The 13,156-nt window shown below is 50.5% G+C and overlaps 1 protein-coding gene across 4 annotated transcripts; it reads left to right on the top strand.

The window, feature by feature from the left end:
* The first annotated feature begins 899 nt into the window (after positions 1 to 899).
* Positions 900 to 7,559, top strand: STX4 (syntaxin 4). 4 transcript variants are annotated; one of them, XM_058711432.1, is made up of 11 exons: positions 900 to 1,007; positions 1,390 to 1,491; positions 1,604 to 1,703; positions 1,839 to 1,913; positions 2,430 to 2,500; positions 4,013 to 4,121; positions 4,194 to 4,270; positions 4,506 to 4,643; positions 5,868 to 5,978; positions 6,073 to 6,171; positions 6,267 to 7,365. In XM_058711432.1, the coding sequence occupies exons 1-10, from the start codon at positions 1,005 to 1,007 to the stop codon at positions 6,151 to 6,153; spliced, it is 867 nt and encodes a 288-aa protein (XP_058567415.1). In that variant the 5' UTR covers positions 900 to 1,004; the 3' UTR covers positions 6,154 to 6,171; positions 6,267 to 7,365. The 4 variants fall into 4 exon arrangements, with proteins under 4 accessions (XP_058567415.1, XP_058567412.1, XP_058567414.1 ...); XM_058711429.1 differs by lacking the exon at positions 6,267 to 7,365 and adding an exon at positions 7,388 to 7,559 and having other exon boundaries at positions 949 to 1,200; XM_058711431.1 differs by having other exon boundaries at positions 949 to 1,200; positions 2,436 to 2,500; positions 6,267 to 7,364.
* The last annotated feature ends 5,597 nt before the right edge of the window (positions 7,560 to 13,156 follow it).

Genomic DNA, 13,156 nt, shown 5'->3' with positions numbered 1-13,156 from the left:
CATGCCCTGACCTCAAGAGCTCACAGTCCACTATAATGTGGAATGAGTGCAGATTTTTTTGTGGGCTTCAGAGGGTAGACCCTGATGAGAGAGATGTAAGTGGCAGACTGCTCAATATAATACAGACACTTTTCTCAGCTTTAGTTGCCCTGAAATGGTCTCATGCTCGGAAGGTGGTGAGTGCAGCGGAACTGCAGTGTTCAAGCAGGGCGCCAGCCGCCCACCTGTGAGGCTGAGCCAGGAGCATGCGGGAGATTTCTGTCTTGGGTGAGGTCACTTTCCACCCCCAGATTCTCTGTCTACAAAACTCTGCAATTCTCTGACGCTGGATCTTATTATTTCCTGAATTTCAAGGTCCCATGATGCTAACAGCTCCGAATTTTAAGTTCTCTGCCCACGCCCCTAGGCGCAAAAGAAAGAATTCAGCAAGGGTCCTACCACCCACTGCCTCAAAGGGTCTCTGAGGATAGTCAGCAGACCCCTCCCCGCCTCGTGGGGGCTGGAGGGGCGTAGTTTGGGCGCCGGGGTGCCGAGGACTTCGTAGGGAGGAAGGGTATTCCAGAGATGGAGTCTACAGCGCCGAGACACGTGACAACCAAAGCGTCACGTTCTGTGGCCTTCGAGGGTGGGACCGAGCCGGTCATGTGACGCGGGGGGGGGGAGGGGCACCATGGCGTGATGTGAGATGCAGGGCCTCTCAGATTACGTACCAATGACGCATTCCCACCCGGTTTGGCAACTAGATTTCCGTTGGAAGATACGACGGTTCCGGCAAAGGGGGCGGGTTCTCACGTCCGGGCAGCTTTGCTTCCGTTCGGGGCGCTACAGCTTCCGACCTCCGCCTCTCCCTCTGGCGAGGAAGAGACGCGACCCCACGCGCATGCCCCGATCATCCCAGAGGGGCGGGGCCGAGGCTAAGGGAGCGGGAGGGGGGAAAGAAAAGGGAATTCCAACCTGTGGAATCTTGGGGGTACCCAAGGTCGGCTTCTTCGCATTGACTGTGGATGGTACCTGGCACAGAGCCTCTGGTGGCTCGTGGGGAGCTTGGGGATCCGCAGGGTGAGGGCGGAGGGGAGTGTCAGTGTCAGAGTGTGAGTGGGGTACGGGAGTTCCAAACTTAGTCTTGAGGCCCTCGGGTCTCCAGTGCCGGGGAAGGGAGCTCGGGCCGCCATGCGCGACAGGACCCACGAACTGAGGCAGGTGAGAAGTAGGGGCTGCAGAGTTGGGGACGGGCGGACGGGATGGGGTCTGGCTGGAATACAGGACTCCTGGTCTTAGGGGTAGGGAAGGGTGGCTGAGGGCTAGGAAAGGAAAGACCCGGAAGTCCGTGAGTCCTGCGGGGAGAGAGCAACAGCAGGGAAGTGATGCCAGCAACCCCGGCCCTGGCAGGGGGATGACAGTTCGGACGATGAGGACAAGGAGCGGGTCGCGCTGGTGGTACACCCGGGCACCGCACGGCTGGGGAGCCCGGACGATGAGTTCTTCCAAAAGGTAAGAGGCTGGGGTCTCGGCCTGTCTTCACGAGGGGGCTGGATGACCCGAGGAGCAGCGCAGTCTGGAGTACCCCCGTATCTCCTTCAGCCCTCTTGGTCACCTTCCCCAGGTCCGGACAATTCGACAGACTATTGTCAAGCTGGAGAATAAAGTCCGAGAGTTGGAGAAGCAGCAGGTCACCATCCTGGCCACGCCCCTTCCCGAGGAGAGTGAGTGAAACCCGAAGCTCCAACGCATGTTCAGCCGGAGGGATTGTGGGGATTGTAGTATGATGCAGGTGGTGACTAGGGAGGTTTGTTGAGATGGGGGCTACTGTTTGGGAGTCATGGCTTTCTCTTGTTCAGGTATGAAGCAGGACCTGCAGAACCTGCGTGATGAGATCAAACAGCTGGGGAGGGAGATCCGAGCGCAGCTGAAGGGTGAGCTCCTAAGACCTCAGACATCCTTCCCTGTGGTCCTGCCCAGCTCCTGGTATATCTGGGGAGTATGTGGCCCAGAGAGGCCAGTGATGTATCCAGGTCACACAGCAGGCCTAGGCCTAGAATCTTTGTCTCTTGGCTTCCAGTCCATAGTACTTTCCACAGCACATGCCTGCCTCTTGAGCTCCTTTATTTATAAGGAAACCACTTACTTCTACCATTCTTGCTGCCCAATGTGCACTCTTTGGACAGGCGGATGGGAGTTTGTCAAGAGGCCTCTGCATACCTGTGGGAATTCTCTGATGTATTGTGAAGAAAAATATACTTTCTCCCATCAGAGGCTCAGAATTAGTCATTTATGATAAATTATAATTCCCAAAAGAATCTTGTAGAGATAAGCACCTTTCTATTGTATGGATGGGGTATGGTCCTGGCCCTGTGTCCTGGTCCCCACATGATTTTCCGAAGCTACAGGTCAAACCCCCTTCCCAACCAATACCCTGTGTCTTCCCACAGCCATAGAGCCCCAAAAGGAGGAAGCTGATGAGAATTATAACTCAGTCAACACAAGGATGAAAAAAACCCAGGTAGGTTTGTTATTCCCAGAGCTCAGACATTTTGCAAGTGTTCCTAGATCATTAGGTGGCAGAAATAAGAAGGAAGGACCCTTAGAGATCATCAAGTTCAACCTGATGACTTTCAAATGGGGAAACTGAGACTGAGAGAAAGAAAAAACTCACCCAAGGTCAAGACCCAAGGTCTCCTGACTCCCAATCTATCTAATATCCTGCTCTGCCTTCTCCATTCAAGTTTCAGGGTCCCCAGATCATGCCCAAGGACATGTTGGCTACAGAAGCCATGCTTTCTAGAAACCAAGAATGGGAATCAAACTTGAATAGGTGGCAAAGACATTATTCAGGTAGGGTTTGGTAGCTAATATCCCTGCCCAGGGAAGAAGAGGATATAGTCATAAATGAGTGGGAGGTTTCCTGTCCATGGGGCAGAGGATATCCCTGTCACATGGGACATCCTCTGCCCCATGGACAGAATTCAAGAAGTCAGGAAGAGGAACTTCCCTGGAAGGGGAAAGTCACTGAATCAATATCTTATTAACTCCTAAGATTTGAGGCGATCTAGCTGCCTCCCTCTGGGTACCCAATGAGGAGTGGTTTGGAGTTCCTGGAGGTCAGAGTTGGAGTAGGTGGGCCCAGAGCTCAGCACGGACCCCAGATTGAAGATAGAGTGGTTTGGGCATCTTGCAAGGGTGCAGCTGAAGGTTGGAGAGCAGGTATGTTTCTGAGGAAGGAGCTCCAAGGAATAAGCACATGGAAGACAGCAGGGGGATGGACAAGGTGAGAGGACATTTCAGGAGGAGCCTGTGGTGGTCATTAGTGTGAGAGGCTGAGGGCCCAGCTGGACCTGTAAAGTCTGGGCCATAGGCTGACTTCCAGGTATACTAGCACACCTTTAGTCTAAGCAGTCAGGCTGGTGTTCAGCAAGCATTCACAGGTATTTATTGAGTGTCTACTGTGTGCTAGACTCTTTTCTAGCTGTTTGAGATGTAGCAGTGAGCCAAAGATCCCTATCCTCCTGGAGCTCACATTCTGGTGGGGAGAGACAAACATCATAATAAAGCAGTACACTATTTTAGAATATAGTTAAGGGAAAATTGAGGAGAAAAGGGATTGAGAGTGCCGGCAGAAAGCAGGTTGGTTTTAATAAGGTAAGAAACTTTGTTCAGAAGGTGATACTGGAACACAGATTTAAAGGCTCCTGTGGGGCACAAACATTCTAGGACCAAGGAGCAGTGAGTGCAAAGGCCTGAGGTAGAAGTGGCTTTGGTGGGAGAGGGTAAAGAGCCCACTGTGGTTGGAGGGAGTGAGTGAGGGAACAGCTGGGAAGATAAGGTCAGAGGGGAAATGGGGGAAGGGAAGGTCATATAGGGCCTTATAAGCCCTGGTAAGGGTTTTGGCTTTTAATTTGAGAGAAGGGTGGTTAAGGGGGCAGGCACTTGTACTTATGCTGTTTGCTCGCTCTACCTGTGGGGATGCTGAGGCCAAATCCTCCTGGGGTGCCCAGCCTATATTCTCCATCCTTAGCATGGGGTCCTGTCCCAGCAATTCGTGGAGCTCATCAACAAGTGCAACTTGATGCAGTCGGAATATCGGGAGAAGAATGTGGAGCGGATTCGGAGGCAGCTGAAGATCAGTGAGTTGTGGTGTCTGGCCCACAGGGTCAGGTAACCTGACCCAGCTCTGAGCCTGGCCTTTTCCTTCGCAGCAAATGCTGGAATGGTGTCTGACGAAGAGCTGGAGCAGATGCTGGACAGTGGGCAGAGTGAGGTGTTTGTATCCAATGTGAGTGGCCACAGCCCGCTCCCTCTTCTGGGATTCCCATCTTCTCTGAGGCCTGGCCCTTTTTGATTGAGGGAATACTGAGGCCCAGAGGGGAGTGAATTAGCATGCCTGGAGTCACTCATCAGGGCCCTAGCCCCACTTCTAATCCCAAGGGCTGCCTGAAAGCTCAACAGGAACTTCTCACCTGCTGCTGATTTCCCTGTGACCCATCTGTCCATTCCTGTCCACTCCCCAGATACTGAAGGACACACAAGTGACTCGACAGGCCCTAAATGAGATCTCAGCCCGGCACAGTGAGATCCAGCAGCTTGAACGCAGTATCCGTGAACTTCATGAGATCTTCACTTTTCTGGCTACTGAAGTGGAGGTGCAGGTGGGCACCCAGGATAGCTGGCTGGGCTTGACCTAGCCCCGGGACGTGAGACCATGTTCAGTCAGAACCCCAGCTGTGGGGGCGCCTGGGTGGCTCAGTCAGTTAAGCATCTGACATCACCTTGGGTTATGATCTCATAGTTCGGGAGTTCAAGTCCCGCATCAGGCTCTGTGCTGACAGCTCAGAGCCTGTGCTTCAGATTCTGTGTGTGTGTGTGTGTGTGTGTGTGTGTGTGTGTGTGTGCACGCGCGCCCCTCCCCCACTTGTGTTCTTTCTCTGTCTCAAAAATAAATGGATAAACATTAAAAAAATAATAATAAAGAGAAGAACCCCAGCTGTGACTATCAGCCCATCTCCACCCTTAAGCCTTTCTCCCTGAGGTTTTTATCTTCCTCCAGGCTGGGGCATGCCCCCAGGCTGGCCCTTACTTCCATCCTTAGCCATGCCCCAGAATTCCTTCTACCTCCACAGTTACCCAGGTGGCCACTCCTCTATATGCAGCATCTCACCCTATCCACCAGTTTAGCCCACCCCAGGTATAGCCCCAACCCTGCCTCCTCCTTCACCAATACAATCCACCCTTATACCTCAACAGCTCTAGTCAAAGTTGTCTCACAGTGGGCCTTTGTCCTCAAATCTGTATGAGGTCGGGGTGGGAGGTAGTGTTCTTCTCCTGGCCCTGGTTGTATGGGGTGAGGTAAGCTTCCAGCGCTGTCGTGGAGGAGCTGACTCACTAGTGCTGCAGCCAATGCCCTTGTGTAGCTGGGAGTCATGGGGAAGGGATTTCACTCAGTAGGAGCACCAGGACCTGAAGGCTGGCCGGGATGAGGAGGCAGGGATGGGGAGGGGTTCACAGCTGTTGAGAGGCAGGCCTTAGAAGAATGGGCAAATTCAGACAGATTTACAAGGGGACAAAAGTTCACCCTCTGTGAAAAGGTGTGAGCCTCTTAAGGCACTTGGCTCCAAGCCACCACTGCAAATGAAGGTTTTACGGGGTAAGGGAGCAGAGCAGGAGGGACCACATGATAAAAGGGGGCCTGGAAGCCACCCTCAGGAGTGTGAACTTTTGTCAGATGTGGTCCTGCCCCCGCATCTTTGTCAGTGCAGTGTTTTATGCCAGAAAATGTCCTTCAGGCACCTGAACTAGGGTGAGCAAACAGGAGCTACTGGGCCCTCTACCCCCAGTTATCCCCACATGCCTGGACCATCCTCTCTTCTGAGCAGGGGGAGATGATCAACCGGATTGAGAAGAACATCCTGAGCTCAGCAGACTATGTGGAACGGGGGCAGGAGCATGTCAAGATGGCCCTGGAGAACCAGAAGAAGGCACGGAAGGTGAGCTTCCCTGTCCCCCTCGTCCCATCCCAGGCCCTGGGGGGCCTTCCCTTCCTTCCTGAGTGAGTTTCTCTGAACTCCTCCTCTCCCACAGAAAAAAGTTTTGATCGCCATCTGTCTGTCTGTCACTGTCCTCATTGTGGCAGTGATCATTGGTGTCTCCATATTGGTTTGAGAACATCGCACGTTCTTGGTGAGCTATTGTGGGCCTGCCCCCTGGCCTGCCTCATCCTGGGCCCCAGCCTTTCCTCCTCCCCTCAGACCCTGTTCTCCCTCCTTCCCTTGCAGGCACTAAGAGCACCAGGGACCCAGGTCTGCCTTCTCTCCCAGCAGCTGAGGGGGGAGGGCAGGACAGAGCCTCCAGCTGGACCCCCTTCCTCACATTGGCCCTGTGCAGAGAGCAGACAGTTCTTCTGGGGTTGGCAGCCACTCATTCATGGGGGCTTCCCCACTCAAACTGCAATGCCTGGGAGAGGGCCTGCAGTGTCCTCTTTGGCTGGAACACATGGTTTTGTAAGAAATTAAAAAAAAAAAAAAGAGCTTGGAGACTCCCCTGTGCATGTGTGTTCCTGGAAGGGCTGTCCCAGGACCTCCAGGTATCCAGCCTCCCCTTTTCCTGGCCATCCTTGGGGCTAGACCCAGCCCAGGCAGACTCAGATCAGACTGTTCCAGGTGCTATGACCACAGCAAGCTGGTACTGCCCTCCTACTATCCCATAGGAACAGGTGGGGCAGGGAGGGGGTAACACCCACATCTGGCTCAGTATTGTTCCTGGGGAAAGACTACTGTGAGTACCTAATGCCAAAGCAGTGAAGCTGGGCCAGGCCACGCTGGGATACAGGTGAGATTGTGGGGCATCGGTGGGCATTCCTGAGGTTAAGAAGAAGCACTGTGAGTAAGCACCGTGTATCTGAGCTGTTGCTTCACATACAGTGAACAGGGAAAGGCTTGTCTCAGAAGGAGCGGCATTTGAGTGGAACATTAAATGAGGAGGAGCCAGTTACAGGAAGAAGCAGGGGAAAGGTTGCCAGGCAGAAGGAGCAGCCCTGTGCCCAGAAAAAAGCATAGGCTTTGACATAGGAGTTCAGCTTAGAGAGCCAGTGACTCTAGATCAGCACACTTGGTTTCTATGTGGTTATGTGGCTAAAGCAGTAGAAGAGACAGAAGAGCCTGACACCTGGTTTCTATGAGGCACCTAAACTCCAGGACCCAGCTAAATTTCTAAGAGTTCCGAATCCCAAGCCTAGTTTCCGGAGCTGGGCATGGCACCCGTCCTCAGACACCTAGTTTCGTGGGTAAGCTGGCTTCTGGCTCTGAAGCCTGGTTGGAATGGGGCGGTGCCTGTCCCCAACCAAGGTCTGGGGGGTGGGTTCCAGCCGCCCTGTCCCATCCCTTTTTCGATCCCACAGGTCCCTGCTGCTGATGACGCTGCTGCTCCAAGCCGCCCTTGCCCAGCCCTTCTGGCCACAGTACCGCTTGCTTCGGCTACACACATGTAGTTGCTGGGGTGACACGAGTCATGGAAGGGCTGGACGTGTGTCCCTCGGTGCAGTCTCATTCTCCGCCCCTGGGCCTGGCCTGGGGGAAGGAAGCGGGGTGGGTGGTGGGGGGGGGGGGGGTTAGGCCCCGATGATCCCTGCCTGCTCGGCCTCCATCCATCTGGGCTCCCGCCTGCAGCGCCTCCCGGTGGCCCTCAAGTGACCCTGGTGCGGCTGTTGCAAGGCGCCTGCGCCAGGTCCAGGTCCAAGAGTAAGCTTGGCTCTGAGTCTAGGGGGCGTGGCCTTGTGGGAATTGGAAAATGATTGGCCAGCGGAACTAAATGTTGTTCCTAAAGCGCATCGGGATTGGCCTGTTGGGCGTCCTGGGGAAGGGAACACTGGGTATTAAACCACAATTAAATGCTGATATGGGAGGGGCCTCAGCGAGTCCTCAGTTGCACCCAAAAGTGATTGGATCACAGGGCGTAGGGGGCATGATCAAAACTCTAACAGGCGGAGGGGCACGAACTTGTGAGTCTCACTGGGGTAGTGAGTCTGAAACTTCACCCAAGAAGGCGTGGCTGGGTCCCTCTCCCTCTTCGCTGAACTGGGTAGCTGTGCAAGTCTTGGAGGGTACCCATGCCTCCATCCTGCCTGAGATCGTGTATCCTGTGTACAGATGAAGCCCTAGACATCTACAGGAAAGGTGTGCAAACACAATCTGGATGTCAGCTCAACGGGAAAATTGCGAGGTAGGACGGATCCTGCCCCAGTAGAAGACTGATTTGAATACGGGGCCTCTGGGTTTCCCTAATTCTCCCTCTCTTCCCCTGCGGCCTGCATCTTCAGCGGAACTCTGTCCTGTTGTTCGCCTTTGCCCACGCACTCACCTTTCTGCCTTCAGAGGAAAACTGCACGACCTGTGGCACCTACTGGGATCTGATAGGAGACTATCAGACCAAGGCAGAGACTGTGTCACATCTACGCAGCTGGGTAATGCAGCTGGGTATCCGTGTGGGGTATGTGACTTCTGATCGGTTTTGCTAGACGGCGTCACCCCTGAAAGCCTGTTTACCTCTCTGTCTCACCCAGGAAGCTGTGCAGAACCTCCTGAAAGAGGTAGGTAGATGGCCCAGTGAGGTCTCGGATGCTGGCCCGGTAGTTTGAACTTTTCCTGTGGGCTAGGGGACACATGGAAGGGTTTTGAACAGGTGAGTGGCAAGTTTGGGGCAAATCTCGCAGTCAGGTGGACCCATGCACTGGAGATTTCAATCCAGTGAAAATCCACAAGGTGGCTCTCTTGTCGATACCCTCTCCTGGGGAAAACCGAGCTCAGTGAGGAGGTAAGGGCAGATTTTGCGCTGAAATCCTGTCTTGGCTGCTGTTCAGGGAACAGGGTCTTGGTTGAGTGCGGCTTTTCCAAATCCATCTTGCAGCATAACTTTTCATCTATAGCTCTCCCCACTTATTGCCTCATTCACTCATCACTCAATATTTCATGATTCAAATTACTAGGAAAAGAAATCTGACTGGTCTGGGTCAGGCTACTTTGACCAGCCTATATAAATTATCTACCTCGAGGGGTGCCTGGGTGGTTCAGTCAGTTGAGCTTCTGACTTCGGCCCAGGTCATGGTCTCATGGTTTGTGGGTTCGAGTCCCGTGTCAGGCTCTGTGCTGACAGTTCAGAGCCTGGAGCCTGCTTCGGATTCTGTGTCTCTCTTTCTGCCCCTCCCCAGCTCATACTCACACTCTGTCTCTGTCAAAAATAAACTTAAAAACGTTAAAAAAAAAATAAATTGTCTACCTCGAATCAAGACTTTGTCTTTGACCAAGATGTATGTGAGGTCTTACTTGGTACAAAACTGTGCAGCAGAGTGTGTATGAAGGAGTGGATGAACTCAATGATTGACATTTCTGCAGCCCTGTGATAGATTGTATTATTTTTCTGAATATATACTGTCCTTCCTGCTAGACTACTCACTGTAGGACTGTAGACATGCATGTCCCACTTACAATAGGCTTAGGTGTAGCACTTGCTTTGGCCAATGGGATATGAGTAGAAATGTAAAGTATCACTTCCAATAGAAGCTTTAAGTACCAGCAAGTAGTCTGGCATCTTGCCTTTTCTTTTCCCACTTGTGAACCACTGATATTTGTAGGCTAGTTGTTGTTATGTCAGAATAAGTCTAAAAAAAAAAAAAAACAAGTCTAAACCAACTGTCACAGAACTAGTACCCAGAGGTAGGGTATTACCACATTAAAAATGAACCTGAATTATATGGCATTGGCTTTGGAGCTGGGCAGTGGCTGATGAGGAAACCATCAGTGAAAGTTGGAAAGATGGTGACATGTGTTAGGCAGTGGTGAAGCATTTGGTTAAATTCTAAGCTGGAAATAACTAAGAATGTAAATGATGTCCAAATGAGGTTGGGGCTTTGGGGGGAAATTTTGAGAAAGAATATTAGTAGCATACCTTGATTGCCTTTGGATGCATTTGACAAGTTATTGTAAGAAAGAGATGACTTAGAAAATAATTGGCCAGTTTTTAAGCAGAAATGGAAGAGAATATAGAAACTTCTGGGCAGGTGGTCTACATTTTTAGCCAGTGAAAGATACGACTGATAAGGCCCTTAAACCACAAAGCGATTAAAACTCATCTTTGTGGCAAGGGTGATATCAAGTGTATGGCTCTCGTGCCTTCTGTAAAAACCTCTGACTTGGTCAAAGTGATTCCCAATAAAGCCTTTCAGTTAGTCAAGATGATTCAGAGAAGAGAGTTTAAGAGTGTAATTCTCCCAAAGGAGTGAGTAGGTTCCATTTGCTTACAATTAAGTCTAAAGAGAGAGGCACGTCTGAAAAGAATTGGTGGGTTTGGCAGTTGGCCCACAAGTGACTGGAATCCAATAGATAAGAAGCCTCTTTCCCTCCTCACAAAAAGGCACTATCATGGATTTTTAAAAGACCATGAGTGTTTAAGACCTTGAGGGCTCCCAAATTTCTATGGGCATGAAGGAGGCAGAAAGCTGCTTTGCCTCAGAAGAGCATAACTTCCAGTGTTTTCTCAAATGTGGCCAAGGAGAATAAATGGGAACGGATGAGCTACTTAATGGGAACTAGGGAATTAATCCCAGAGAGCAGTCCCACTCTCAGGAAAAGGTGGGGGGCCTTTGCAACATCTGCTCAGCAAGGTATTAGAATTATTCTGGGCCAGTAAGTGCTGTGTGTCTTTGTCCTTCTAATTTTTTTTTTTTTTTTAATTTGAGAGAAAAAGAGTGCCTGTATGCAGGGGGTGGAGGGAGGGTCAGAGGGAGACTGAGTGAATCTCAAGCATGCTCCACACTAGCATGGAGCCCAACATGAGGCTCAATACCATGACTCTGGGATCATGACCTGAGCCAAAATCAAGAGTTAGATGCCATCCAACTGAGCTATCCAGGTGCCCCTCTCACTCTTCTTTCTAAATGGGAGTGTTTACTGCCATTATCCTGTCTCTGTTCCACTTCATACGTTGAATGTGTGTGAGGGGGTGGGGGCAGAGATAACTTGTGAGGAGGGGGAGAAAGAGGAAGGGGGTGAGGATTTTTGGTTTATAGGTCTCTGGATCAAGAGAAGCCACCTCTGGACCTGATATAGAGACTATTAGAGGTCCTGCTCTTGATTCTGATGCCATGATTAGATGGGTCACTTGGGTGGTCTCCCCTGGGAAGGATGCATATTTATTTTGCATGTGGAAGAAACACAAAGGTCATATTTGTGACAAAGAAGGCAGACTAAGAAGATTCCACAATTGTTCAAAAACATTCATTAACCCTCTTTATGGGGTCCCACCATATGAAGAGATTATATATACCTACTCCGCTGACATCAGCTTTGGGTATGTGGGGCTTGCTTTTGGCAATGGAACTGGAGTAGGAGCAACATGTACCACTTCCAAGAAGAAGCTTTAAGAGCCATCAAGACATCTGCCACCTTTCTCCTCTTCTTTGTCTTAAAATTCCAGATTGATGCTGTTCCTCCAGACTGGATTCTGGAAGGAAGATGATATAGAACAGAGCCACAGCTGTCCCATGGAAGATGTTGTACAACATCCTCTGGCGCTTCCCAAGTGAAATTGGAAATTGGCCCCTGTACACAGAGGGCAGGGGAAATCAAACAAAAAGACAGGGCCACTGCAGATTGGTAAGTGGGAGGTTTCATAAGGAAGGGGACTTAGGGGCACCTGGCTGGCTCAGTCAGTGGAGCATGAGACTCTTGATCTTGGGGTTGTGGGTTTGAGCCCCATGTTGGGTGTGGAGATTACTTAAAATCTTCAAATAATAATAATATTATTAAAATAAGCAAGGGAAGTTACATGCAAGTTGGTCTTGGGCAGCCACCAAATGAGTAGATCTCTGCACCTCCCACCAAATATATTTTTTTGTACCTCCCACCGAATCTTAAACATTTTTTTAATGTTTTTATTTATTTTTGAGAAAGAGTGACGGAGAGGGGAAGGGGGAGAGAGAGAGGTAGGCAGAGGATCTGAGGCAGGCTCTGTGCTGACAGCACTCATGGACTGTGAGATCATGACCTGAGGTGAAGTTGGATGCTTCACTGATTGAACCACCTAGGTGTCCCCAAATCTTAAAAATTTGTATAGAGGCATTGGGGCACCTGGCTGGCTCAGTTGGTAGAGCATATGACCCTTGATCTCAGGGTCATGGGTTCAAGCCCCACATTGGGTGTAGAGCCTACTTAAAAAAAATGTTTATATAGAGGCCTTAAGTGGATTCAGTCATGTGTACCATCCACATGGTCTCAACAACACAGTGCTTTCTCAAGGCTGTGTCCTTGGGGCAGCCTCTAGGGGCAGGGAAGGCAAGCTGAATGTACACTCCAAGGAAGGGGAGCCTTTGATTGTGAAGGCGCAACTCATCAGTCAACTGATAGTCACATCCTCTTGATGACCTCCCCCAACAGAGGACATGGAATATGAGTGAGAAAACACATTTGTTGTGTGCCACTGAAATTTGGGGATGGTTGTTACTGCAGCATAGTTTGATCCTAGATGACTGATAGAAGCTCCCTCAATTTTGCAGAGACTCTCTATTCAGTTCTCCTTTCCTATCGCCAAGACAACTGGCATACCAAAATGAGCTGTAGTGGTCCTACAAGGTCTGAGGCTTTGCCCCACAAATGGCACTATTACAAAGGACTTGTTCAAAAGGAAAAAAGAGAAAGTAAAACCCAAACTTCCCTTAAGTGTATGGATGTCTGCCCTCCCAAGAAGCCCCAACATAATGGATAGTAAGTGGAAATTCTGTGTTTGTGAATGGATACAGCTGCATGAAACAGAGATGCAAACTAACCATGGCATGAAGTCATCAGTACCCATGAACAACAACAACAAAATAATAAATTATTTTATTTATCTTGTTGTTCCTTCTCTGGGATATTGCCCTCACCCACATGATCTAAGATGGTCCACCACCACTTTCACAGTTTAACCCTTGTGAAGGAGGAAAGTGGAGGGGGCAGCTTGCCCTTCACCCTTAATTGCAGAAGTCATACCAATAATTTCTGCTCTGATCCTATTGGCCAGAATGTAGTCACATGGCCAAGAAATATAATCTTCATCCTGGGCAAGCTTTTTGTCCAGATTAAAGTTCTAGGGGAACTGGGGAACTATTGCCAGGAAACAAGCTAACTTTAGAAGGATG

Source organism: Neofelis nebulosa, chromosome 18 (assembly GCF_028018385.1).
Source record: "Neofelis nebulosa isolate mNeoNeb1 chromosome 18, mNeoNeb1.pri, whole genome shotgun sequence".
In the NCBI taxonomy this organism is placed as follows: domain Eukaryota; kingdom Metazoa; phylum Chordata; class Mammalia; order Carnivora; family Felidae; genus Neofelis; species Neofelis nebulosa.
This window is presented reverse-complemented; position numbering and strand designations above follow the sequence as displayed.

Bases quoted from the DNA above. Each gene is read 5' to 3' on its own strand.
- STX4 (XM_058711429.1), top strand. From the start codon at position 1,171: ATGCGCGACAGGACCCACGAACTGAGGCAG. The intron at 1,201-1,389 runs GTGAGAAGTAGG...CGGCCCTGGCAG, and splicing joins GGACCCACGAACTGAGGCAG to GGGGATGACAGTTCGGACGA. The intron at 4,271-4,505 runs GTGAGTGGCCAC...TCCACTCCCCAG, and splicing joins GTGAGGTGTTTGTATCCAAT to ATACTGAAGGACACACAAGT.